Genomic DNA, 27,219 nt, shown 5'->3' with positions numbered 1-27,219 from the left:
GTGTAATTTTTATCCTGGCCGCTGCATTCACACACATCCACCGCCCTGGTATTAACTCTCTACACTCCGTCCATATTGGCCCCTCACTCCTTTCCTCTCCTATGTATAGCACTCACGCTCTTTTCACATTGTTAAATTGCACAGATCCAGTCAGTCCCACCATTTAACATCAGAGACGCTCTCACAAATCACTTAACCATCTGCTCACTCTTTCTATCCTCCTTCTCCTAGTTGCAGGAGACATTGCTCCCGACCCTGGTCCCCCATGTTATAGAAAGTCAAACCCCCCAACTGCTACACTCAGAAACCCCTCTAATCTTATTAATATTCCCTGCATGCCATCTGTCTCTCTTAATTGTGCACTTTGGAATTCTCGCTCAGTGTGTAACAAACTCTCCTTCACTCATTTCTTCCTTTCTAATTCTCTTAACCTCCTGGCTCTTACTGAAACCTGGATCCAGCAGTCAGACACTACCGCTGCTGCTGCTCTTTCATACGGGGGACTACACTTCTCTCATACCCCAAGATCAGACAATAGAGCAGGTGGAGGCGTTGGTCTGCTCCTATTACCCAAATGTACCTTTCAGGTTATCCCTCAAGTACCCTCACTAGTCTTCCCTTCTTTTGAGGTCCATGCCGTCAGACTCTACACCCCCTTCTCCATGCGAGTGGCGGTGGTATATCGTCCTCCCGGCCCCTCCCATCAGTTCCTGGATCATTTTGCCACTTGGCTTCCACATTTTCTCTCCTGTGACATCCCTATCCTCATCATGGGAGATTTCAACATCCCCATTGCTCTTCCCCTCTCCCCATCTGCTACTCACCTTTTATCTCTAACCTCCTCGTTTGGCCTTTCGCAGCTTACTAATTCTCCAACGCATGAAGACGGGAAACTCCCTCGACTTGGTCTTCTCTCGGCTTTGTGCAGTGGATGATTTTGCAAACTCCCCTCTCCCGCTCTCTGACCACAATCTTCTTTCATTCTTTATCAAGAACTGCCAGGCTGCTCAGGTCACCCCCACTGTCCAGACTTATAGAAACATACAGGCCATTAACACCCAGAAACTTATGAAGAACTTGCAGTCATCATTGGCCCCTATCTCCTCCCTCTCATGTCCGGATTCGCATTGAAGCATTACAATGAAACACTTCAAAGTGCCCTGGATGAATTGGCACCCCCTATAAATAGAACACCACAACACAGACGGCGACAACCCTGGCACACCGTGCAAACACATTTCCTGCAGCAGTGCTCCAGGTGCGCCGAACGTCTGTGGAGAAAATCCAATCTACACGAAGATTTCATCCATTATAAGTTTATGCTTCGAACATATAACACTGCCCTTCACCTCTCCAAACAAACCTATTTCAGCACCCTCATCACCTCACTGTCCAATAACCTGAAACGTCTCTTTAACACTTTTCATTCTTTACTCAACCCAAGAGTACAGGCCCCAACCACAGAGCTCCGAGCTGACGATCTGGCCAATTACTTCAAAGAAAAAATTAACCAGATCCGACAGGAAATTATCTCCCAATCCCCTCATACCATGCACTGTCCTCCCTCCCCCACTGCATCTAGCTCACTCTCTGATTTTGCACCAGTCACAGAAGAAGAAGCAGGCTCCTTGCATCTTCTCGCCCAACCACTTGCACGAGTGACCCATTTCCGTCACATCTCCTCCAGTCCCTTTCCCCTACTGTCCACCCCTCACCTAACTAAAATATTTAACCTCTCTCTCTTCTGGTATCTTTCCTTCCTTATTTAAGCATGCCATCATACATCCACTACTTAAAAAACCATCCCTCGACCAAAACTGTACCGCTAAATATAGACCTGTTTCTAATCTTCCCTTCATCTCTAAACTCCTGGAACGCCTGGTCCACTCCCGTCTTATCCGCTATCCCTTTGATAACTCTCTTCTCGACCCTCTCCAATCTGGTTTCCGCTCTTTACACTCCACTGAAACTGCCCTCACTAAAGTCTCTAATGATCTACTAACAGCTAAATCTAATGGTCATTACTCCATGCTAATTCTCTTGGATCTTTCTGCAGCATTCGACACTGTGGATTATCAGCTCCTCCTCACTATGCTCCGTTCCATTGGCCTCAAGGACACCGTTCTCTCCTGGTTCTCCTCCTATCTCTCTGACCGCTCCTTTACTGTATCTTTTGCCGGTTCCTCCTCCTCTCACCTTCCCCTTACTGTTGGGGTTCCTCAAGGATCAGTCCTAGGCCCCCTCCTCTTCTCCTAGTACACTGCCCCTATTGGTCAACAATCAGTAGTTTTGGTTTCCAGTACCATCTCTATGCTGACGACACCCAATTATACGCTTCTTCTCCTGACATCACGCCAGCCTTTCTAGAAAACACCGGCAATTGTCTAAACGCTGTGTCTAACATCATGTCCTCACTATATCTGAAACTGAACCTGTCAATGACTGAACTCCTGGTGTTTCCTCCCTCTACTAATGTACCTATACCCGACATTGCCATTTCTGTGTGTGGTTCCACTATTACTCCCCAGCAACATGCCCGCTATCTTGGGGTCATACTTGACTCCGAGCTTTCCTTTGCCCCCCACATCCGATTACTGGCTCGTTCTTGTCATCTGCACCTCAAAAACATTTCTAGAATTCGATCTTTTCTTACGTTTGAGTCTGCAAAAACTCTTACTGTTTCTCTTATTCATTCTCGTCTCGACTATTGTAACGCTCTTGTAATCAGTCTCCCTCTTACCAAACTTTTCCCCCTCCAATCTATCTTGAATGCTGCTGCCAGGATTATTTTCCTCACCAATCGTTACACCGATGCCTCTACCTTGTGCCAGGCATTACACTGGCTACCCATCCACTCCAGAATTCAGTATAAACTTATTACCCTCACCCACAAAGCCCTCCATGGCTCAGCACCACCCTACATCTCCTCCCTTGTTTCAGTATACCACCCTACCCGCGCCCTCCGTTCTGATGACCTGAGGTTAGCATCCTCAATAATCAGAACCTCCCGTCTCCAAGACTTTACACGTGCTGCGCCAATTCTTTGGAATGCACTTCCCAGGTCAATACGATTAGTCCCCAATCCCCACAATTTTAAGCGTGCCCTGAAAACTCATTTATTCAGACTGGCCTACCGCCTCAACACATTAACCTAATCTATCCCTGTGTGGCACAGCCAAAAGTTTTACCATATCCAGGTTCCCCGCATCATGTTCCCACATGCTTTATGCATCCATTAGCCCTCTGTGTCTGTACTGTTACACACTTAACATTATGGCTGGTCCATACAATCAGGGCAACTGTTACCACCCACCTTTCGTGTCTACCTCTTTCCTCATAGACTGTAAGCTTGCGAGCAGGGCCCTCATTCCTCTTGGTATCTGTTATAATCTACTGTATGTGATTATTGTTATGCTGTAATGTCTATTGTCTGTACAAATCCCCTCTGAAATGTAAAGTGCTGCAGAATATGTCAGCGCTATAGAAATAAAATTTATTATATTATTATTACTATAATACTGCCCCCTATGTACAAGAATATAACTATAATACTGCTCCTATGTACAAGAATATAACTACTATAATAGTGCTCCTATGTAGAAGAATATAACTACTATAATACTGCCCCCTATGTACAAGAATATACTATAATACTGTCCCTATATACAAGAATATAACTACTATAATACTGCCCCCTGTGTACAAGAATATAACTACTATAATACCGCCCCTATGTACAAGAATATAGCTACTATAATACTGCCCCCATGTACAAGAATATACTATAATACTGTCCCTATATACAAGAATATAACTACTATAATACTGCCCCCTGTGTACAAGAATATAACTACTATAATACCGCCCCCTATGTACAAGAATATAACTACTATAATACTGCCCCTTATGTACTAGAATATAACTACTATAATACTGCCCCTATCTACAAGAATATAACTACTATAATACTGCTCCTATGTAGAAGAATATAACTACTATAATACTGCCCCCTATGTACAAGAATATACTATAATACTGTCCCTATATACAAGAATATAACTACTATAATACTGCCCCAATCTACAAGAATATAACTACTATAATACTGCTCCTATGTACAGGACTATATCTACTATAATACCGCCCCTATGTACAAAAATATAGCTACTATAATGCTGCCCCCTATGTTCAAGAATATAACTCTATAATGCTGCCCCCTATGTTCAAGAATATAACTACTATAATACCGCTCCTATGTACAGAAATATAACTACTATAATACCGCCCCCTATGTACAAGAATATAACTACTATAATACTACCCCCTATGTACAAGAATATAACTACTATAATATTGCTCCTATGTACAAGAATATAACTACTATAATACTGCCCCCTATGTACAAGAATATAACTACTATAATACTGCTCCTATGTACAGAAATATAACTACTATAATACCGCCCCCTATGTACAAAAATATAGCTACTATAATACTGCCCCTATGTACAAGAATATAACTACTATAATACTGCCCCTATGTACAAGAATATAACTACTATAATACTGCTCCCTATGTACAACAATATAGCTACTATAATACCGCCCCCTATGTACAAGAATATAACTACTATAATACTGCCCCCTATGTACAAGAATATAACTACTATAATACTGCTCCCTATGTACAAGAATATAACTACTATAATGCTGCCCCCTATGTACAAGAATATAACTACTATAATACTGCTCCCTATGTACAAGAATATAGCTACTATAATACCGCCCCCTATGTACAAGAATATAACTACTATAATACTGCCCCCTATGTACAAGAATATAACTACTATAATACTGCCCCCTATGTACAAGAATATAACTACTATAATACTGCTCCCTATGTACAAGAATATAGCTACTATAATACCGCCCCCTATGTACAAGAATAAAGCTACTATAATACCGCCCCCTATGTACAAGAATATAGCTACTATAATACCGCCCCCTATGTACAAGAATATAGCTACTATAATACCGCCCCTATGTACAAGAATATAGCTACTATAATACTGCCCCCTATATTCAAGAATATAGCTACTATAATACCGCCCCCTATATTCAAGAATATAGCTACTATAATACCGCCCCCTATATACAAGAATATAGCTACTATAATACCGCCCCCTATGTACAAGAATATAACTACTATAATACTGCCCCCATGTACAAGAATATAACTACTATAATACTGCTCCTATGTACAGGAATATAGCTACTATAATACCGCCCCCTGTTGTTGTAGTGACACTCTTTCGCTCTCAGGTTGCAGGTGTTCTTGAACACTTACGGTATTCAGACGCAGACCCCACAGCAGGTGGAGCCCATCCAGATTTGGCCGCAGCAGGAGTTGGTGAAGGTGGGTTACTTCGCAGCTGTCACGTTGTGTCGCTGACCCCCTTTCCGCATCTCCCCCTGGCGGTGCACTGATTTGCGCTCGTTGTGCTGACTTCTCTGAGTGTAATTAGCGGTTGAGTCATTGGTAGATGGGAGACATGATTTGGAGCTTTGTGGTTGGTGGTCAATGAATGGAGGAGACAGCGACACTAATGTGGAGGGGGCACAGGTACGGCGCGGGCACCGCTCCCCGGGGGACGCATCCGTGTTTATCCTCCGCTGCACACAGGAGGTTGTGTACAGACTTACGGCAGCCGTGCCAGTCATAGCTCAGCCTTGTGCCAATACTTGGCTGCTCTCTGTCTGCCAGGCAAAGCAATGGGGATGATGAGATTCAGCGCAGCGGTGCCAAGGTCACCAGTACAACTGGACTGGGGCGTTCTGGTGCCAGCCTCCTCCCACTCTGCACACACCGGGCATCTGCAGAATCCGGCCATATGTCGAGTGGAAGAAAAGCTTCCCATTCCTCTCCAAAGTCCATGTGCCGGCAGTCTGTGCGGCTCTGCGCACCGACACCGTTACCAAGTAAAGTCCATTGTATTAGGGGACAGAAAGCTGCAGGATAGGGCGTAACGGTCAGGAAAGTGCGGATCGGACCCCCCGCCTCCTGTGACGCCATTTTCCGCGCCCCCACCCCCGGGGATTAGTTATAATATGAAGTGTATATTCCGCCATTACAATGTGTCGACATGGAGCAGATTACTTACTGCTCAGTCCTGCGGAACTCCAGCTGTGCAGAAACTACAACTCCCAGCATTCCCTCGTAGCTTCCTGCTGTGAGGGATTGCTGTGACTTGTAGTTTCACCACAGCTGGAGACCAACTGATTCTTCCTGTAGTGTTGGGCTCTAATAATATCCCGCTGATTTGGCTCGTTGCCCCTTCTTGTGCTTCGTTACAGGCTTATCTCCACCTCGGGATCCATGAGAAGCTGGGATTGTCAGGAAGACCGGACCGACCCATCGGGTGTCTGGGGACATCGAAGGTGAGCAGTGTGGTACTGTGGCGGGCTGTGGCTTCGCTGACGCATCTCTCCGGGGTCCTGTCGCACTTTATTGCAGCCCCCTCATTCAGTGTCCGGGGGGGCCGATCACATAATGTATCCTCCAGAATATAATCCTTCCCTTCACGTCGGACCCCAAGAGCTCGCACTCTAATCATCTATTGCTCCAGGGGGCAAAATAGCCGGATGTTTTCATTTATGGAAGCCTTTTGACGTGCCATCTGACGTTGGGTGTTTCTGTGCTGGGTCCTATGCAGATGTAGCAGAGCTGAGGAGATGCGCTGGGATTTGTGATTATCTAGTGGCCAGGGGAACAGGGCTTGTCCAGAGCCGTGACCAACACATCTGCTGACAGATTCTGCTCTGCTACATCTATAAGGAGCACAGCAGCCATCGTCCCCCTCCGGTCCATTCAGCACTGCTACATTTATAAGGAGCGCAGCAGCCATCGTCCCCCTCCGGTCCATTCAGCACTGCTACATCTATAAGGAGCGCAGCAGCCATCGTGCCCCTCCGGTCCATTCAGCACTGCTACATCTATAAGGAGCACAGCAGCCATCGTGCCCCTCCGGTCCATTCAGCATTGCTACATCTATAAAGAGCACAGCAGCCATCGTCCCCCTCCGGTCCATTCAGCATGGCTACATCTATAAGGAGCACAGCAGCCATCGTGCCACTACGATCCATTCAGCACTGCTACATCTATAAGGAGCGCAGCAGCCATCGTGCCCCCTCCGGTCCATTCAGCATTGCTACATCTATAAAGAGCACAGCAGCCATCGTCCCCCTCCGGTCCATTCAGCACTGCTACATTTATAAGGAGCACAGCAGCCATCGTTCCCCTCCGGTCCATTCAGCACTGCTACATCTATAAGGAGCGCAGCAGCCATCGTGCCCCTCCGGTCCATTCAGCACTGCTACATCTATAAGGAGCACAGCAGCCATCGTGCCCCTCCGGTCCATTCAGCATGGCTACATCTATAAGGAGCACAGCAGCCATCGTCCCCCTCCGGTCCATTCAGCATGGCTACATCTATAAGGAGCGCAGCAACCATCGTGCCCCTCCGGTCCATTCAGCATGGCTACATCTATAAGGAGCGCAGCAGCCATCGTGCTGCTACATCTATAAGGAGCGCAGCAGCCATCGTTCCCCTCCAGTCCATTCAGCACTGCTACATCTATAAAGAGCGCAGCAGCCATCGTGCCCCTCCGGTCCATTCAGCATTGCTACATCTATAAGGCGTACAGCAGCCATCGTCCCCCTCCAGTCTATTCAGCATTGCTACATCTATAAGGAGCGCAGCAGCCATCGTCCCCCTCCGGTCCATTCAGCACTGCTACATCTATAAGTAGCGCAGCAGCCATCGTGCCCCTCCGGTCCATTCAGCATTGCTACATCTATAAGGAGCACAGCAGCCATCGTGCTGCTACATCTATAAGGAGCACAGCAGCCATCGTGCCCCTCCGGTCCATTCAGCATTGCTACATCTATAAGGAGCGCAGCAGCCATCGTGCCCCTCCGGTCCATTCAGCATTGCTACATCTATAAGGAGCACAGCAGCCATCGTGCTGCTACATCTATAAGGAGCACAGCAGCCATCGTGCCCCTCCGGTCCATTCAGCACTGCTACATCTATAAGGAGCACAGCAGCCATCGTGCCCCTCCGGTCCATTCAGCATGGCTACATCTATAAGGAGCACAGCAGCCATCGTCCCCCTCCGGTCCATTCAGCATGGCTACATCTATAAGGAGCGCAGCAACCATCGTGCCCCTCCGGTCCATTCAGCATGGCTACATCTATAAGGAGCGCAGCAGCCATCGTGCTGCTACATCTATAAGGAGCGCAGCAGCCATCGTTCCCCTCCGGTCCATTCAGCACTGCTACATCTATAAAGAGCGCAGCAGCCATCGTGCCCCTCCGGTCCATTCAGCATTGCTACATCTATAAGGAGTGCAGCAGCCATCGTCCCCCTCCGGTCCATTCAGCATTGCTACATCTATAAGGAGCGCAGCAGCCATCGTCCCCCTCCGGTCCATTCAGCACTGCTACATCTATAAGTAGCGCAGCAGCCATCGTGCCCCTCCGGTCCATTCAGCATTGCTACATCTATAAGGAGCACAGCAGCCATCGTGCTGCTACATCTATAAGGAGCACAGCAGCCATCGTGCCCCTCCGGTCCATTCAGCATTGCTACATCTATAAGGAGCACAGCAGCCATCGTCCCCCTCCGGTCCATTCAGCATGGCTACATCTATAAGGAGCACAGCAGCCATCGTTCCCCTCCGGTCCATTCAGCATTGCTACATCTATAAGGAGCACAGCAGCCATCGTCCCCCTCCGGTCCATTCAGCATGGCTACATCTATAAGGAGCACAGCAGCCATCGTCCCCCTCCGGTCCATTCAGCATTGCTACATCTATAAGGAGCACAGCAGCCATCGTCCCCCTCCGGTCCATTCAGCATGGCTACATCTATAAGGAGCGCAGCAGCCATCGTGCCCCTCCGGTCCATTCAGCATTGCTACATCTATAAGGAGCACAGCAGCCATCGTGCTGCTACATCTATAAGGAGCACAGCAGCCATCGTGCCCCTCCGGTCCATTCAGCATTGCTACATCTATAAGGAGCACAGCAGCCATCGTCCCCCTCCGGTCCATTCAGCATGGCTACATCTATAAGGAGCACAGCAGCCATCGTTCCCCTCCGGTCCATTCAGCACTGCTACATCTATAAGGAGCGCAGCAGCCATCGTGCTGCTACATCTATAAGGAGCACAGCAGCCATCGTTCCCCTCCGGTCCATTCAGCACTGCTACATCTATAAGGAGCGCAGCAGCCATCGTGCTGCTACATCTATAAGGAGCACAGCAGCCATCGTGCCCCTCTGGTCCATTCAGCATTGCTACATCTATAAGGAGCACAGCAGCCATCGTGCCCCTCCGGTCCATTCAGCATTGCTACATCTATAAGGAGCACAGCAGCCATCGTGCTGCTACATCTATAAGGAGCACAGCAGCCATCGTGCCCCTCTGGTCCATTCAGCACTGCTACATCTATAAGGAGCACAGCAGCCATCGTGCCCCTCTGGTCCATTCAGCACTGCTACATCTATAAGGAGCACAGCAGCCATCGTGCCCCTCCGGTCCATTCAGCACTGCTACATCTATAAGGAGCACAGCAGCCATCGTGCTGCTACATCTATAAGGAGCACAGCAGCCATCGTGCCCCTCTGGTCCATTCAGCACTGCTACATCTATAAGGAGCACAGCAGCCATCGTGCCCCTCTGGTCCATTCAGCACTGCTACATCTATAAGGAGCACAGCAGCCATCGTGCTGCTACATCTATAAGGAGCACAGCAGCCATCGTGTTGCTACATCTATAAGGAGCACAGCAGCCATCGTGCCCCTCTGGTCCATTCAGCATTGCTACATCTATAAGGAGCGCAGCAGCCATCGTGCCCCTCCGGTCCATTCGGCGCCTTCTCCCTTGTACTTGTCACATTTCTATTCCTCCTTCAGATTTATCGCATACTCGGGAAGACGGTCGTGTGTTACCCCATCGTGTTCGACCTGAGCGACTTCTACATGTCCCAGGACGTCATGCTGCTCATAGACGACATACAGGTAAATCCTGCACGGATGATGTCTGCACCACGTGGGCTCTGCTATAACACTGACCCCACAGCTAGGAGGTCTGCACCACGTGGGCTCTGCTATAACACTGACCCCACAGCTAGGATGTCTGTACCACGTGGGCTCTGCTATAGCACTGACCCTACAGCTATGGTGTCTGCACCACGTGGGCTCTGCTATAGCACTGACCCTACAGCTAGGGTGTCTATACCACGTGGGCTCTGCTGTAACACTGACCCTACAGCTAGGGTGTCTATACCACGTGGGCTCTGCTGTAACACTGACCCCACAGCTAGGGTGTCTGTACCACGTGGGCTCTGCTGTAACACTGACCCAACAGCTAGGGTGTCTGTACCACGTGGGCTCTGCTATAACACTGACCCCACAGCTAGGAGGTCTGCACCACGTGGGCTCTGCTATAACACTGACCCTACAGCTAGGGTGTCTGTACCACGTGGGCTCTGCTATAACACTGACCCCACAGCTAGGATGTCTGCACCACGTGGGCTCTGCTGTAGCACTGACCCTACAGCTAGGATGTCTGCACCACGTGGGCTCTGCTGTAACACTGACCCAACAGCTAGGATGTCTGCACCACGTGGGCTCTGTTATTACACTGACCCCACATCTAGGATGTCTGCACCACGTGGGCTCTGCTATAACACTGACCCAACAGCTAGGGTGTCTGTACCACGTGGGCTCTGCTATAACACTGACCCCACAGCTAGGAGGTCTGCACCACGTGGGCTCTGCTATAACACTGACCCCACAGCTAGGAGGTCTGCACCACGTGGGCTCTGCTATAACACTGACCCCACAGCTAGGATGTCTGCACCACGTGGGCTCTGCTGTAACACTGACCCAACAGCTAGGATGTCTGCACCACGTGGGCTCTGTTATAACACTGACCCTACAGCTAGGGTGTCTGTACCACGTGGGCTCTGCTATAACACTGACCCCACAGCTAGGATGTCTGCACCACGTGGGCTCTGCTGTAGCACTGACCCAACAGCTAGGATGTCTGCACCACGTGGGCTCTGTTATTACACTGACCCCACATCTAGGATGTCTGCACCACGTGGGCTCTGCTATAACACTGACCCCCACAGCTAGGAGGTCTGCACCACATCGGCTCTGCTTTAGCACTGACCCCGCAGCTGGGAGGTCTGCACCATGTGGGCTCTGCTATAACACGGGCCCTGTCATCCAAGGCTTGCTGACCAGAGTGCCGCTCAGACGTGGGCTCCATATAGAGGCGCCCTTCTTTCTCCTCGCCCCTCACAGTCCCCTTTATTTCCGCACTTCTTGCCACCTTTCCTCCTGCAATGTAAAATGACGATTTTTGGGGAAATGGAGCCGAGAACGATTTCAATTAACGGGATTAATAAGGTAAATGAGATCGAACTGCAAATCCACCAGGCTGGAAGCCCTGGAATGTGTTTAACCCCTTTCGTGCTGTCTCTTAAAGGGATTTGCAGACTGAGTGGCATTGCTGGGACCTGTAGTTCTAGCAGCTTTATTGACTTTTTGTTTTGCTCCTTTTCTTGCAGAACGCTCTGCAGTTCATTCGTCAGTACTGGAAGATGAAGGGGAGGCCACTGTTCCTGGTCCTGATCCGCGAGGATAACATCCGGTATGGTATGGGGGCCTGAAGATTTAGGGGTCTTACGTTCTTCCTCCGTAACCTCGGCCCCTCGTTCCTTCTCTTAGGGGGAGCCGGTTTAACCCTATCCTGGACATGCTCGCCTCCTTTAAGAATGGGAACGTGGCTGGCGTCAAAGTTCACGTGGACAGGCTGCAGGTGAGCGGCGGTGGCTCGTATCTGGACTCGGGGCCTTTTTTGGGGCTGTTGTTGTTCGGTGCTCGGCCTCACTGCAGACGTAGCAGAGCTGAGTTTGCCATCGTACACCGTCGGGTTATCCGCAGCCCTGTATGAATCCACAGGCGACAGCTCGGCTCTGCTACATCTGCGAGTTGTGACTGGTTGCAGAGGAGCGGAGCCTGAATAATTGAGGGGTTTGTGTTCCTGCGGCCCCACAATCGCTGTGCTTTTAGCTCTCGTTACTTATTCATACAACCTGCGAATTGCTCCGAACTCGTCATCTTCACTTTAATCTCACGCAAGTGACAAGCGGACGGCGGCAAATCCCTCCGCGCCCAAATAACACGCAAAAACATTGGCTGCGTTTTTTATTTTATGTTGATTTTCTGTTTAAAAATAGAAAAGTAACATGACGCGTCGATGGAGGGGAAAGGCGCACGCTGAGCTCTACTATATCCTGGGTGATGGAGGAAGTCCGATCCGAAAAAAGGGCAGCTTTACTTTTTCTGCTTTCGCTCATAAAGACGGTTTTTCCTGCGTCCCCTCCCCCGTCCTCCGCACTTAAATTAATGACGGAGCTTTAAGGAACCATTAAAATAATTGAACATTTCTAAAATTCTCCTGGTGGCGGCCAGTTCTCTGATTTACCTCCGCAGTCTCTGAACTTCTGCCAATTAATTCAGATTTCGGCTCTTTACAAGAAAAGATTCCAAGAAAAGCTTTTATTTTTTTTTCCAGCGCCATAAACTGAACTGGGTGCAGGGCGGAATAAGTTCCCGGGGCGACACCTTCATCCCTCGACTTACACTCTGCACCCCCCAATAGCGCCTCGATTGCTTTTTATGTAATTACATTACTTTTTGCCAGAGCTGCAATCACAATTCTGCCTTCTTCCCGCTTGCAATCTGCAAAGTGTGCAGCACTCGAAAGGGAAAAGCACTACATCTCCCAGAATGCAGCATGGTGCAGCGTATTATGGGATATCTGCAACCGATAAGGGGGCTTCTGTTCACACGTTGCGGACGGATCCTCAGTCGGGAATGCAGCAAGTTTGCAAATGATTTTTCTTGCTGGTTTTGTAGCCATTGTTCCTTGTACTCCAGTCGCCTACAAAGCTGTTCCTGTCGGGCCGCACTTTTGATCTCTGGCTGACCAGTGAACATTACACAGTCCTGCAATGCTCTGCACCACTGTGTATTAGGGACGCTCCTCTAAGCAGATGGATCTCACACAGTAGCTAAAGGAACCGAGAATGCAGCTTTGAATGTGACTGCAGTATAAACAGATTAGTAAAAGTCACTTAGCTGTATGGACGACTTTTATGGAGACAATGATGTTTTGTGCCTTTAATGCCAAAATGTGTCAAATCTGCCCTGATAGGCGTCGGGCGGTGCTGGTCCTTGCTGGATCGTGGCGCGTCACTGATCGTTGCTGGATCGTGGCGCGTCACTGATCGTTGCTGGATCGTGGCGCGTCACTGATCGTTGCTGGATCGTGGCGCGTCACTGATCGTTGCTGGATCGTGGCGCGTCACTGATCGTTGCTGGATCGTGGCGCGTCACTGATCGTTGCTGGATCGTGGCGCGTCACTGATCGTTGCTGGATCGTGGCGCGTCACTGATCGTTGCTGGATCGTGGCGCGTGACTGATCGTTGCTGGATCGTGGCGCGTGACTGATCGGTGCTGGATCGTGGCGCGTCAGTGATCGGTGCTGGATCGTGGCGCGTCAGTGATCGGTGCTGGATCGTGGCGCGTCAGTGATCGGTGCTGGATCGTGGCGCGTCAGTGATCGGTGCTGGATCGTGGCGCGTCAGTGATCGGTGCTGGATCGTGGCGCGTCAGTGATCGGTGCTGGATCGTGGCGCGTCAGTGATCGGTGCTGGATCGTGGCGCGTCAGTGATCGGTGCTGGATCGTGGCGCGTCAGTGATCGGTGCTGGATCGTGGCGCGTCACTGATCGGTGCTGGATCGTGGCGCGTCACTGATCGTTGCTGGATCGTGGCGCGTCACTGATCGTTGCTGGATCGTGGCGCGTCACTGATCGTTGCTGGATCGTGGCGCGTCACTGATCGTTGCTGGATCGTGGCGCGTCACTGATCGTTGCTGGATCGTGGCGCGTCACTGATCGTTGCTGGATCGTGGCGCGTCACTGATCGTTGCTGGATCGTGGCGCGTCACTGATCGTTGCTGGATCGTGGCGCGTCACTGATCGTTGCTGGATCGTGGCGCGTCACTGATCGTTGCTGGATCGTGGCGCGTCACTGATCGTTGCTGGATCGTGGCGCGTCACTGATCGTTGCTGGATCGTGGCGCGTCACTGATCGTTGCTGGATCGTGGCGCGTCACTGATCGTTGCTGGATCGTGGCGCGTCACTGATCGTTGCTGGATCGTGGCGCGTCACTGATCGTTGCTGGATCGTGGCGCGTCACTGATCGTTGCTGGATCGTGGCGCGTCACTGATCGTTGCTGGATCGGGGCGCGTCACTGATCGTTGCTGGATCGGGGCGCGTCACTGATCGTTGCTGGATCGGGGCGCGTCACTGATCGTTGCTGGATCGGGGCGCGTCACTGATCGTTGCTGGATCGGGGCGCGTCACTGATCGTTGCTGGATCGGGGCGCGTCACTGATCGTTGCTGGATCGGGGCGCGTCACTGATCGTTGCTGGATCGGGGCGCGTCACTGATCGTTGCTGGATCGGGGCGCGTCACTGATCGTTGCTGGATCGGGGCGCGTCACTGATCGTTGCTGGATCGGGGCGCGTCACTGATCGTTGCTGGATCGGGGCGCGTCACTGATCGTTGCTGGATCGGGGCGCGTCACTGATCGTTGCTGGATCGGGGCGCGTCACTGATCGTTGCTGGATCGGGGCGCGTCACTGATCGTTGCTGGATCGGGGCGCGTCACTGATCGTTGCTGGATCGGGGCGCGTCACTGATCGTTGCTGGATCGGGGCGCGTCACTGATCGTTGCTGGATCGGGGCGCGTCACTGATCGGTGCTGGATTGTGGGGTCCCCTCCGTGCTGGATTTGGGCCGGTCACTGATTGTTGCAGGATCGAGGGTCCCCCTGTTGTTGGATCTGTATCTGTTAGTAATCATTGGTGGATTGGGGGCTGCTCATTGATGGATTGGGGGGTTCCAGCTTGGGGCCAGTCATGATCAATGTTGGATCATGGGGTCCCCCTATTTGCTGGATTGGTAACGGTCGCTGCTCGTTGCTGGTTTGGGGGTCTCCTTCAGACACTGATTGTGTTTCTTCTTGCAGACGCTAATATCTGGAGCGATGGTGGAACAGCTGGATTTCCTGAGGATCAATGAGTCAGAAGTGTAAGTCGCCCCATGCCCTGTACAGTCCTACAGCAAACACTGCTCAGCTACATCAGAGGTCTTAAAGGGACAGTGTGAACCATCGATGATGACTGCTTTAAAGGGACTGAAATGCAAGACACTCATTCCATACTCAAACCTGAAGTTTTATCGTTACTGCTTTCTGTTGTCAGCCGAACTACATGTACACACAGAGTGCTATAGGGAACCTGTGTCACCATTGTAATCCTAAGTGGGGGAAGAACCTGAAAATTAGCATGGAGCTGTGGGAGATGAGTGTTGCCCTCACTACTGCAGACCCTTTCGCCGGACACTCTCACCGCACCGTCTATCCTTTCTCAGGATGCCGGAGTTCCACAGCTTCGAGGAGCTCGAGGTGCCGAAACACTCCAAAGTCAACAGGCAGTCCAGCATCCCGGTCGCCGACCGAGAGAAGCAGCCGGACATCAACATAGCGGACTGGAAACACCGGCCCACCTACGAGATCCTGCAGAAGCTGAGCGTGAGTCCCCGAGCCGCCAGTTTCCGGCATTGCTCGCAGTTATCAGCCATTAACCTCTTCATCGCCTCTTCCCACAGGACTGCACCTGCCTCGCCTCTCAGGCCATCCTGGTCAGCATCCTGATGAAGAGAGAAGGGCCGAACTTCATCACAAAGGAAGGTGAGTGACACCCAGGTGCATAAGCCACGTAGGGTGGCCACACGGCTCTATTAGGGGACCCCCTGGACAGTAAGGGATAGTGCTAATTACATGGATTGGTTGACGTCTGGATTTTTATTTCACTTTTGGCTTCAGAGTAATTAAATAATGAAAACCTGCGAGATCCGTGCGAGTGCGATCACTGGTAAAGAGTCTGAGCCGCTAATTAAGAGGTGGAATCCACAGTAGTCTCGGGTCATCTTCGGGGACCACTGGGGGGAAAATTAGTTATTAGCAGGAATACTCCATAAACCTTCGGGAGGCTCCTCCTGATTAATAGCCTGACGTCATCGTCCCGCCGCCACCATGATGTCATCTCGGGGCTGATCGATCCGGCGAGGCGCCGGGACCCCGCTATCTGTACACGGCGTGTAATAGTCCGTCACGAGGCTCCCGATAATATAGCCTTCTCTCTGCAGGGGCGACGCTGCTGTCCTGTGCCATTCGCTGCCTCTGTGCCATTCGCCTCCTCCGAGCTGCCCCCCGCCATTCGCCTCCTCCACGCTCCCCCGCCATTCGCCTCCTCCACGCTCGTCACATCATGGCCATCGCCTCTCACGCATTTCGTTTTTTCGGCAGGTACGGTGTCCGACTTCATGGAGCGGATCTATAGGAAAGCGGGCAGCAATAAGCTCTGGTGAGTGCTAGGTCTATCGGGGGGCTACTGAGGATTATAGGCATCAAGTCTGATTATGGGGGACTCTGCTTATACTCCAGTCACATCCAAAGCTGCAGTTGCAGGTCTGTGCGATGTTTGTCAGATTCCAGCAGAATTGTTCTGCCTGCAGCTTTGGTGGTGACTGGAGTATCACATGTGATATATTAGTAGTTACTCCCCATTATATGTAGTGGTCGTCACTTGCGAGTAAGGGTATTACATGGCGGGTGACGTTCTCCTTCATCCAGGTCGGCGGTCTCACCGGTAACACCCCGCTTCACCCCCATCATTCGCACTACTGCACTATAATCCTGCTATAATACACCCTAACCCGGGAGTCCCTGCATGGTGCATTACACGGTCCTGTCCCCTAACACCACAGACATCCCCGCTGATACCAGGTACGGGGGGCAATGTCCCTGACTGATCCCAGCATTTCACCCTCCGTCATCCTACAGGCGAGGAAATCCTCCCCCCGAGGGGAATGGTCACTACTTACAGCTGATGGAGGGAGCGATGCTCTGCAGGAGTTGGTCCATGAGCTAGGAGCAATCTGTGGGGAGCTCCCTGCCATAGAGTAGCATATTTCTAGTGTAGGGGACACAGTCCGTCGTGCTGAATTTTGGGGGCTCTGTCTGGTCCTGCTGATAGTGAAGGGGCGCACTCCATTTTGGTAGGTAGTACAGTCATAGTATGGGGGTCCTGGTTTTGGGGTCCCTCTCCTGTACACACGGCAGCCTTCATATACTGGCTGTTGTCAGTCACGGGAGGATTAGGATTTTGGGGCTTCCTAAAAATTAAAATAAAGCCCATCCCCCGCACCCTCCTTCCACTTCACCGCACTTGTTATCTGTTGTCACTCGCAGGTTTGTGGTCCGTTACACCGCCGCCTTCATGCAGAGGGTGGCCTCGTCTATGGCGCCACATATCACCACGCTTGTGGTACACGGGAAGCAGGTAAAAAGCCGCAAACCACGCCGTCATCGGCTTTTATGGGAGCGGCCATGGATTGCTTTGCACGGCCAGGAGCATAATTCTGCACGCATTTGGATTAACCGGCATGAACTAACCCAGCGCCTCCGATAACGCGGCAGGAGAAGAGGAGGTGCTGTGAGGGTCACATTCAGATGTAGCAGAGCCAAATGTGTGCATCGAGAAAGAAGAATGCACAGGGTTTACTGACAGTCCTATGTAAACCCAGACACCAAACTTGGCTCTGCTACATCTGTACAGCAGATCCGCACCACATTACTGTAAGGTGACCCCGAACTGGAGGTTGTGCCAGATGTCAAACCGGGCTCTGCAGATCAGACAGTCTGGACTAAGAGCTCCATTATGGGTCATTATCAGCGCCCCGCCGCGCGCTTTACACGCAGTGCCGGTGTTTAGCCTCATTACACCGAGTTCTGCAGCATAAAACCTAAGGAGGGAAACAACCTCAGAAACCCAATTAGGTGTCGGACGACCCCGCAGGACACGCACCCGGGCAGACGGCGCAGAATTCCTGCGGCTCGTCAGGACAGAGTATAATGAGGCGATAACACGGCTGACCGATCCCTCGAGGTGGAGCCCCTCATTATTACAGGATAGTCGTCACAGCTTGTGTTACACCAGCAGGGGGCAGAGCTGTAGATGCAGATCGACCCCCCCCCCCCCCCCCCAGGTGGTAAGAGACCCCATTGAGTCTTAAGGGGCAATAGACCCCCCCTTATTTTATGTAGATCTGAGTATTTAGCTTTTCTTGCCACAGCCAGAGCTGCATTAATAATTCTGCAGCGCCTGCTGTCCACTCTCCAGGCCGTGCACAGACGCAGTGCATTGTGGGACATGTAATTTGTTTTTCTGTTGCTCTCCCACAATTCGTGGACTAACAGAAGCTCCCTCGTATGTACGGGGCTGACGGCAGAATTCTCTATGCAGCTCTGGATGTGACTGGAGAAGACACCGTGTAATAAAACGAGATGGTTTAGAATTAGACGGTGTCCTCATGTAGGGGGCAGCCTGAGACTTGTAGTACCACGGACTCTCCTGCAGTGATCGCCGTCTGGGGCTCATTACATTTGATCGATGGTATTAATATTGTTTCCTCGTTAGCGGCCGACGAGTGACAGATCATGTAATACCCAGAGAGGGTCTTAAAGGGGAAGCGTTGGCGCAGCCTGGTGTGCGTGTGTGGCCGTGGAGTGGCACTGCTCTGTTTTCTGCTTGCAGGTCTGTTGTGCGCCTCGCTGCCAGTCTATTAGGTAAAATAGTGGACAGCCTCGCCCCGTCCATAACTAACGCGTTAGTTCAGGGCAAGCAGGTGAGTACTACAACCACCATCATCCTCTCATACAGACACATATATGTATCCAAGCATGGCCCTAGACGATGGTCAGAGGTCCGGCCCCGGATCCTGCAGTGGTACGGGGGCATTAATGCAGGAGCGGCCCTATAGATATAATGGGGGTCAATATGTCTGCTTACGGGGGTTGACTACACCCAGGAGAGAGTCCTGTGCATCGCCGCCTCCATCCGGTCTCTTCCACTTTCAGGGGACCCCATTATAGGAGAGACCCTGACGCTATCAGACATTTGTCTTGGGGGTCTCGCACAAGACCTCGCTGCCGCCTCTTACACAATTTACGTATGTTATGACTACTGCTTCCTGTCAGTGATTGGGGGGGGGAACATTCCTGATCCCCCCCCCCCCCCCAAAAAAAAAAAAAAAATGCATACTTAAAGGGGGTCTCCAGGTTCAGGAAAGTTGTGTCTCCCGGGTACGGATTGTTTTATAAGAAAAAGTCATTACTCACCCTGCCCAGGTCTGGTGCTGAGTATCCGCCGCTCCTGGTGTCTGGTGTTGTCTGCAGCGCTAACGACATGTTGATTAGCGCTGCAGGCAATCGGTGAGCTCATCGGCTCATTCAGTGCAACTGAGCTCAGTGAGTGGCTGCAGCACTGCTGACAATACGAGATCCCAGGAGACTGAGTGTTGGACCAGTGGAGGGTGAGGAAATCCAGGTTTGTTTGTTTTTTAAACCAGAAAAGCCCTTTAATGCTTTTCACAGGTGAGGGTTTGTTACAGTTGCATCCAGTCCAGACAATCCTGATGAAGTAGACACCCAGCATTCGGCTGTCGGGCTCACGGATGTAGACTGGATACAACGGTAGCAAATACTCAAGCTGTGGGGAGTATTAGGTCGGTGGCGGCCCTGCTGGGTGGGTGGCGGCCCTGCTGGGTGGGTGGCGGCCCTGCTGGGTGGGTGGCGGCCCTGCTGGGTGGGTGGCGGCCCTGCTGGGTGGGTGGCGGCCCTGCTGGGTGGGTGGCGGCCCTGCTGGGTGGGTGGCGGCCCTGCTGGGTGGGTGGCGGCCCTGCTGGGTGGGTGGCGGCCCTGCTGGGTGGGTGGCGGCCCTGCTGGGTGGGTGGCGGCCCTGCTGGGTGGGTGGCGGCCCTGCTGGGTGGGTGGCGGCCCTGCTGGGTGGGTGGCGGCCCTGCTGGGTGGGTGGCGGCCCTGCTGGGTCGGTGGTGGCTCTGCTGGGTCGGTGGCGGCTGTGCTTGTGGGTTCCAGCTCTGCTGGGTCGGTGGCGGCTTATGACTGTCTGCATTCACTGACAGCACGCAGGATTCTTGCAGCAGGTGAGGAATTGAATCACAGCATTGACTTTGCTTCGCTAATGGACTAATGAGTTACTTGGGTGAACAGTGGCCGGGGATTTACTGTCTCCAGCTCTGTGACAGGTGGCAGCGGCTCTGCTGATCAGCGGCAGCTCTGCCTGTTCCTCGCCCGCCGTGACCATGATTCATGTCGTCTTAGGTGACTCTCGGCGTTTTCGGCCACGAGGAAGCGGTCATCTCTAACCCGCTGTCACCCGGGGTGATAAAGGATATCATCTACAGCAGGTGCAACCCGTACGATGAGCGCGAGGCCGTCCTGCAGCAGGAGCTGGTCATCCACATCGGGTGGATCATCTCCAACACCCCACAGCTGTTCAGCGGGATGCTAAAGATCCGCGTGGGGTGAGTGCGGCCGCCCCCAACAGGTCCACATTATGTCCCCTGTGCCATCTTTATGAGAGGTAACAAGTCAGGTAATGTAGCCTGAAACTTGACTGCAGCTTTGGCTGTGAATGGAGGAAACAAGAAGAAATAAGATCAGCACCTGTTGCTGTTGTTTCCGGTTCCTGTGTATTTTTGGGCCTTCTGCTAAGGAAAGAAATGAAATCCCCTTTCACCGTCCTTTGTTGCACCTGGTAGCTGTAATTAGCGGCCGCTGCTCCGTAATTAAATGTTAATCCACGAGGGCGACATCTGTTGATTTGCGGAATTAAAGGAATCCACTCCTCGTACTCAGTCTTCTGGAGTGCTCCTTTAATTAGCTATATACAAAGTAGATGGTGTATTATTTTCTCTGCAGCTCCCGGACATTAATGGCGCCGCTCGTCTCCAGGGGAAGAAAATGGTAAAAACTGGGATTTTCCCCAAACATGGATGTGATGTGATACTGGAAATGTCTCCTCTTACAGATGGATAATTCACGCCATGAGATACGAGCTGAAGATCCGCAGCGGGGAGCAGCCAGAAGAGGACATCTACCAGCTCTCACCCAGCAAGATCAAACAGCTCCTGCTCTGTATCCTGCAGCCGCAGGAGTCCGGGAGGTGAGCACTGTCCTCCGGGATGGAAGCGGGGTGAACTTTGTCCTCCGGGATGGAAGCGGGGCGAGGGCCGTCCTCCGGGATGGAAGCGGGGCGAGGGCCGTCCTCCGGGATGGAAGCTGGGACGAGGGCCGTCCTCCGGGGTGGAAGCTGGGACGAGGGCCGTCCTCCGGGGTGGAAGCTGGGACGAGGGCCGTCCTCCAGGATGGAAGCTGGGGCGAGGGCCGTCCTCCGGGATGGAAGCTGGGGCGAGGGCCATCCTCCGGGGTGGAAGCTGGGGCGAGGGCTGTCCTCCGGGGTGGAAGCTGGGGCGAGGGCCGTCCTCCGGGGTGGAAGCCGGGTGGGACAAGGGCCGTCCTCTGGGGGGGATCTGCACGGTCACCTCTGTGAAGGGAGTGTCCTAATTGCTGATGGTTTCCCTATAAGTACTGCTACGTTTCAGCACCCTTCTGCAGCACGTGTCAGTGACCAGACTCCTCCGTTCCTGCGCAGGTGCTGGCTGAACCGCAGGCAGATCGATGGCTCTCTGAACAGAAATCCAGCCGGATTCTATGACCGAGTGTGGCAGATCTTGGAGCGGACGCCCAGCGGGATCATCGTATCCGGGAAGTTCCTCCCTCAGGTATGTACATGGCGGTGTCTGCCCCGGGGAGGACTTTACACCCTGCAGTGTCCTAATATCAGGACGTCGCCCCGTGATCATCAATGAGATACCGGTCCCAGATTTAACCCTTACTCCATTTCACACACAGCAACCCACCCTGTCCGACATGACTATGTACGAGATGAACTTCTCGCTGCTGGTGGAGGACATGCTGCAGAACATCTCACAGCCCGAGTACCGGCAGATCATTGTGGAGGTACCGAGCCCCATCACCGGCCCCACGAGGGCGATCCTTGTGGTCACCCGGAGTTTGTAAAATTTGCGCCACAGATTACAAGCGTCACGTTCTGGGTCACATTCATCCGTAACTAATGCATTTTTTTAGCTAAATTTGCTGTGAAATATCAGGAATGAAATAATTATCCTGACCACTGGCCCCTCCCCTCTGACCTCCGGCCCCTTCACTCCGCTGACCACTGGCCCCTCCCCTCTGACCCCACCCCACTGACATCTTGCCCCTCTGTGCTGCTGACCTCTCGCCCATCCCCTCCACAGCTCCTGATGGTCGTCTCCGTCATCCTGGAGAGAAACCCCGAGTTTGAGTTTCCGGAGAAGGTCGATCTGGACAAACTGATGAAAGAGGCGTTTAGTGATTTCCAGCGCGATCAGAGCCGGCTACAAGGAGCGGAGAAGCAGGTGAGGAGGAGCCTGGCCCCGGGGACAGCACGAGACACGACCAAGGTGACATCCAGAAGAGAGCGCCGTGTCGGGGGGATATAGGATGGAGAAGACGAGCTGTATACAGGGGGGATACATGGGGGGAGCGGTGCCGTATGTACATGCTATAGAAGACACCGCAAGCAGAGGTCCTGAAAATGAGAAATTGCAACAATAATTTATATAAAGTTCTGAAACTTTCTACTAACTGTTGTCAATTCTGCGCCATTTTCGAGACTTCTGCTTGCTGTAAGTGAACACAATCTTGTACGGAGCAGCTGACTAAGCGAGGTGATAAGCAGCAGCTTTGTAATGATCGTTCTGTGATTTCTTCGCTGTCTCCGCTGCTTGCGGTCAGTGAATGAGGTGCACTCGGTCTGTGTAATCTGCGTAGTAACCATGTTGTTCTCATTCACTGACGGCTGCGGAGGTATTGGTAGTCAGGAGTGATCAGTGGGGTCTGTCAGCTGCAGAGCTGTGGCCCCGGCGGCTCTAATTCTGCGCTCTCCCCCCAGGATGACATGTCCACCTTCTACAACACTCCGCCGCTCGGCAAGAGAGGGACCTGCAGCTACCTGACCAAGGCCGTGATGAACATGCTGCTAGAGGCTGAAGTCCGGCCGGGCACCGACGACCCGTGCAGCGTCAGCTAAGGAGCCCCCCGCAGCCGGGGGTCTTACACAAGGCTTGGCTTCTGTTTTGCATTGCGTTGAGTAGGCTGTAATGGCTGCTGTGGGACCGGTCCCCTATGTCGTAGCGGCAGATACCGGACAGAGTCTCTCGACATGAACCGGCATCGATTCTTTACCATAGTTACTTCCTCTGCTTGTTGTCAGCAATTGCAACTTTTCCGGGAGGCTGAAATCTCTCACAACTGAGGGTTTGTTACAATCGCATCCAGTAGCGAAACCTGCGCTGATACATTGCAACAAACCTTCAGGACAGGAGAGATTTGTGTCATCGAGGCTGGATATCAGGAGTCTCCAGTCACTGACAGCAAGCGGAGGTCGTGAAGACTGGAGACACGACATACGGCAAAGCTTGAAGTTCTAAAACTGGGGGGGGGGGGTGGATTTAAGAGGACAGTACACCCCTCCTCTATTGACTGCTGCTCGCTGTTATCAGCCGTCTTATAAGCCGCTAGTGTCACAGATGGCGGCTGTGGAGACGCATTGCTGTGCAGGGGCCCTGTGTACAGTAACGGGGCCGCCCCTGTGGTCCTGCGCGGTCCTATATACCCTCATATATAGATTATATTCTGGACTTGGATTTAGTTATTTTTCCACTCCAGTCACAGCCAAAGCTGCAACGACAATCCTGCTCCTTTTTGCATTCAGAGACCAATGCATTGTGGGTCACATGACTAGTGGAGAAGTAACCGCAGCTCTGGAGGTGAGCGGAGGAGAGAATACCCACAACTCCTCCATATCAGATTTGCATGATGGGATTTTCTGAGTGTTTTTTTTTTTGCAGTTTTTTGGCGCCTGCAGAGTGTGTGTGACCGCTGCCGTCAATCATTTTCCCAGAATCCCTTGCCCCCAGCTGCAGCAGAGACAGTGATTTTTATGGCGTGAGAGAATAAATAAAGGGGCTCCGACGAGTGATTGACATTTGTTGCCGTCTTTTTATTTGTCTTTTATACTAATGGCGAGATTTGTTGTGGATCCACAGAAAACGTTTCCGGCTCCAAGATCTTAAAACAAAAAATAAACTAAGAAATAATTCCCCAAGAGAATTCAGGGGAGTAAAGTGCAGCCATTTCCTCAGAGCAATGACAGAAAGCGCCAAACCCTCTGCATAGATGGAAATGATAAACGTTCTGATGCCGGCCGTCACCACTAGAGGGAGCTGTAGAGAGCCATAGTGCATGAGCTCCCCCTAGTGGTGGCACATAGAATTATATAACGGAACTAGGATTGAAGGATTCACTGAAAGCAAGCAGAAATCATGAAACAGGGCAGGATGGAGGCAGAGGATAGAAAGTCATCCCCTCGTCCTTACAGGAGGCAGATGAGAGGGTGGTGCGCGTTCAGCTCTGCTACATGTGTGCCAGCAAGAGCTGCCGAGGCTTCGGGGCCGGTCCTCTCAGTATTACTCGCATTCTACCTGAGCGGAGCCGTCCGTTATTGACAGGCCCTAAGAGCCGGGCGCAGAAAGGGCGCCAGACGTTCTGCATCCCCCACTAATCTGACAGAAAGCATCCCGCCGGCCCTGATTGATGCGTGGACGCTCTTTATCCCGGCCAGGATGATGTCTCGTGACATCTCGAGTGCCCGCCACCGAGACATTCAGATTTCATGCTTACTAATAGAAGACGACAAGAATTCCTGGAATTGGATGCGACTGCGGCACGGGGAAATCAGAAAACACCATGGTCACCGCACATCACGAAGCGAATACTAAGCAGAGAAATCCTGGAGAAGAGAATAAAGCCGCGTCCTTCACTCGTCCTCCAGGCGCTGATGGGGCTGTGTGCCTCGTCTTCCCAATCGTGGGGCCAGGAGTCGAGATCCGATCCGCTCTGCCGAGATGGCGGCCAGACGGCTTCTAGAAGAGCTGTGGAGATTATGGCGAACAGCCCATCATAATGGCGGCCACATTACTTGCTACCAAGCTTTCCTGAGCGTGCATGACCCACTGCGCGGCCATCCGGGGCGCCAGCGGTCCCACCGCGCGGGCATCCGGGGCGCCAGCGGTCCCACCGCGCGGGCATCCGGGGCGCCAACGGTCCCACCGCGCGGGCAGCTCCTGAAGCCGACGAAACAACAAATCCTGAAGTGATGGACGAAGCACTGAGCGTCCTGGAGGGGCCGAGGATAATGTGCAGCACACAGTCAGCGGGGGTCCTCTCTGCATGTCTCCCTACCACCAGTCTCACATCAGTTAAGGTAGTCTGCCCAGACCCCAGTAACTGCTAGAACCAGTCATTGCACAGAAGGAGGAGGAGGTGAGCTCTGACATCCCCTATTTTGAATGGTGGATCCATTGTTATCTACTGTATATAGAGGTGTTATCAGACATTCTACAGGAGGAGGAGGTGAGCTGTGACATCACCTATTGTGAATGGTAGATCCTGTGTGAACTACTGTATATAGAGGTGTTATCAGTCATTGTATAGGAGGAGGAGGTGAGCTGTGACATCACCTATTGTGAATGGTAGATCCTGTGTGAACTACTGTATATAGAGGTGTTATCAGTCATTGTATAGGAGGAGGAGGTGAGCTGTGACATCACCTATTGTGAATGGTGGATCCTGTGTTATCAGTAATTATAATCCTGTCTGTAATGATAATGATGCAAAACAGAAGCTGCGGAGACACCATCACGTGTTTCTCAACGCAAGCAATGACCAGCCAGGTCTTTGCCCGGGAAGGGCAGTCTCCAATGAAGGAAACCACCTATGCCAAAACATGGTATCCATCCACAGACAGCTGTTTCGGGGTATTGCCCCTCATCAGTGTGGAGTAGGAAACTGGCTAGTAGGAGCAATGCCTAGTAAAAAGACTATGAAGAGGAGGATGAATGAACTCATGGAGATCAACATCCGACACTGCGGAGACACCATCACGTGTTTCTCAACGCAGTGATTCTAGAGCACTGCCCCCATCCCTTATCCCACGGGAAGGGCAGTCTTGGCATAGGTGGTTTCCTTCATTGGAGACTGCCCTTCCCGTGGTTGTTCCTTCCCGGGCAAAGACCTGGCTAGTCATTGCTTGCGTTGAGAAACGTGATGGTGTCTCCGCGGCTTGTGTTTTGCATGTTTTACATATTTCCCATAAGGGCAGGGGGCATTGCTCTAGAATCACTGCGTTGAGGAACGTGATGGTGTCTCCGCAGTGTCGGATGTTGATCTCCATGAGTTCATTCATCCTCCTCTTCATATGTAATGATGATGAGACTGCTGACAAATCTGTACAGAACGGGAAGTGTGAGTCTAAAAAGATTACTAATTATGTTTACTAAAAATTGTGATATGAAAAAAATTGCCAACATTTTTTTTTCTTTTTAAATACATGTGACAAAAGTATGGTAATGAGGTGATGTTCTAACAAAACTTTCCCTTTAACACCTTGTTACAACGAATGGCTTTTCATGCAGATTCCTATATCGTGAAAATCTGCGCCACCCATATCCACAGGTTGTGTGTGGTATTGCTTCAAAAAAGCTAAACACGACCCATGGACAGGTCTGGCGCTGCCGTGGTTTTCTAATTCTGGACAGCCCCTTTAATGGGAAAGCAGCATCCTATACTCCAGTCACAGCCATAGCTGCATTTACGTGATATGATAAGCCTCTTAGTAAATGTCCCTGTCCGGCAGCTGCAGTAAAATCCTGGTTTTCTCCCTTCCTTCCAGGTGAGACTGTACAGAAGCCTAACACGTGGTGGCTTGCAGCCATTAATTCTGAGCTCCCCCCCCGTGGTGGCTTGCAGCCATTAATTCTGAGCTCGCCCCCCATAGTGCCTTGCAGCTATTAGGTCTGTGCTCGCCCCCCATAGTGCCTTGCAGCTATTAGGTCTGTGCTCGCCCCCCATAGTGCCTTGCAGCTATTAGGTCTGTGCTCGCCCCCCATAGTGCCTTGCAGCTATTAGGTCTGTGCTCGCCCCCCATAGTGCCTTGCAGCTATTAGGTCTGTGCTCACCCCCCATAGTGCCTTGCAGCTA

General features: G+C 51.8%; 1 protein-coding gene and 1 long non-coding RNA gene across 4 annotated transcripts in view; one reads left to right on the top strand and one right to left on the bottom strand.

Moving 5' to 3' along the window:
• The window catches only part of PHKB (phosphorylase kinase regulatory subunit beta), a 116,580-nt gene extending 92,420 nt beyond the window's left edge, over positions 1-24,160 (top strand). For 2 of the 3 annotated variants that reach the window (XM_073554990.1, XM_073554992.1), the window contains 16 exons: positions 5,322-5,415; positions 6,354-6,437; positions 9,976-10,080; positions 11,640-11,722; positions 11,800-11,890; positions 15,178-15,239; positions 15,582-15,741; positions 15,819-15,900; positions 16,519-16,576; positions 18,809-18,899; positions 20,395-20,597; positions 21,104-21,238; positions 21,728-21,857; positions 21,988-22,095; positions 22,395-22,535; positions 23,072-24,160. In XM_073554990.1, coding sequence (XP_073411091.1) covers positions 5,322-5,415; positions 6,354-6,437; positions 9,976-10,080; positions 11,640-11,722; positions 11,800-11,890; positions 15,178-15,239; positions 15,582-15,741; positions 15,819-15,900; positions 16,519-16,576; positions 18,809-18,899; positions 20,395-20,597; positions 21,104-21,238; positions 21,728-21,857; positions 21,988-22,095; positions 22,395-22,535; positions 23,072-23,209 — 1,765 coding nt within the window. In that variant the 3' untranslated portion in view covers positions 23,210-24,160. Of the gene's footprint in view, positions 1-5,321; positions 5,416-6,353; positions 6,438-9,975; positions 10,081-11,639; positions 11,723-11,799; positions 11,891-15,177; positions 15,240-15,581; positions 15,742-15,818; positions 15,901-16,518; positions 16,577-17,463; positions 17,555-18,808; positions 18,900-20,394; positions 20,598-21,103; positions 21,239-21,727; positions 21,858-21,987; positions 22,096-22,394; positions 22,536-23,071 lie in introns of all 3 variants that reach the window. The other variant, XM_073554991.1, reaches the window with a different exon arrangement.
• LOC141058778 (uncharacterized) overlaps positions 1-27,219 on the bottom strand; it is a 285,572-nt gene that overhangs the window by 1,350 nt on the left and 257,003 nt on the right. The window lies entirely within an intron of this gene.

This window comes from Dendrobates tinctorius, unplaced genomic scaffold, assembly GCF_039654945.1.
Source record: "Dendrobates tinctorius isolate UK_male_01 unplaced genomic scaffold, ASM3965494v1 ptg000214l, whole genome shotgun sequence".
Classification (NCBI taxonomy): domain Eukaryota; kingdom Metazoa; phylum Chordata; class Amphibia; order Anura; family Dendrobatidae; genus Dendrobates; species Dendrobates tinctorius.
The sequence above is the reverse complement of the archived record's forward strand: the minus strand, read 5'-3'. Positions and strand labels throughout refer to the sequence as shown.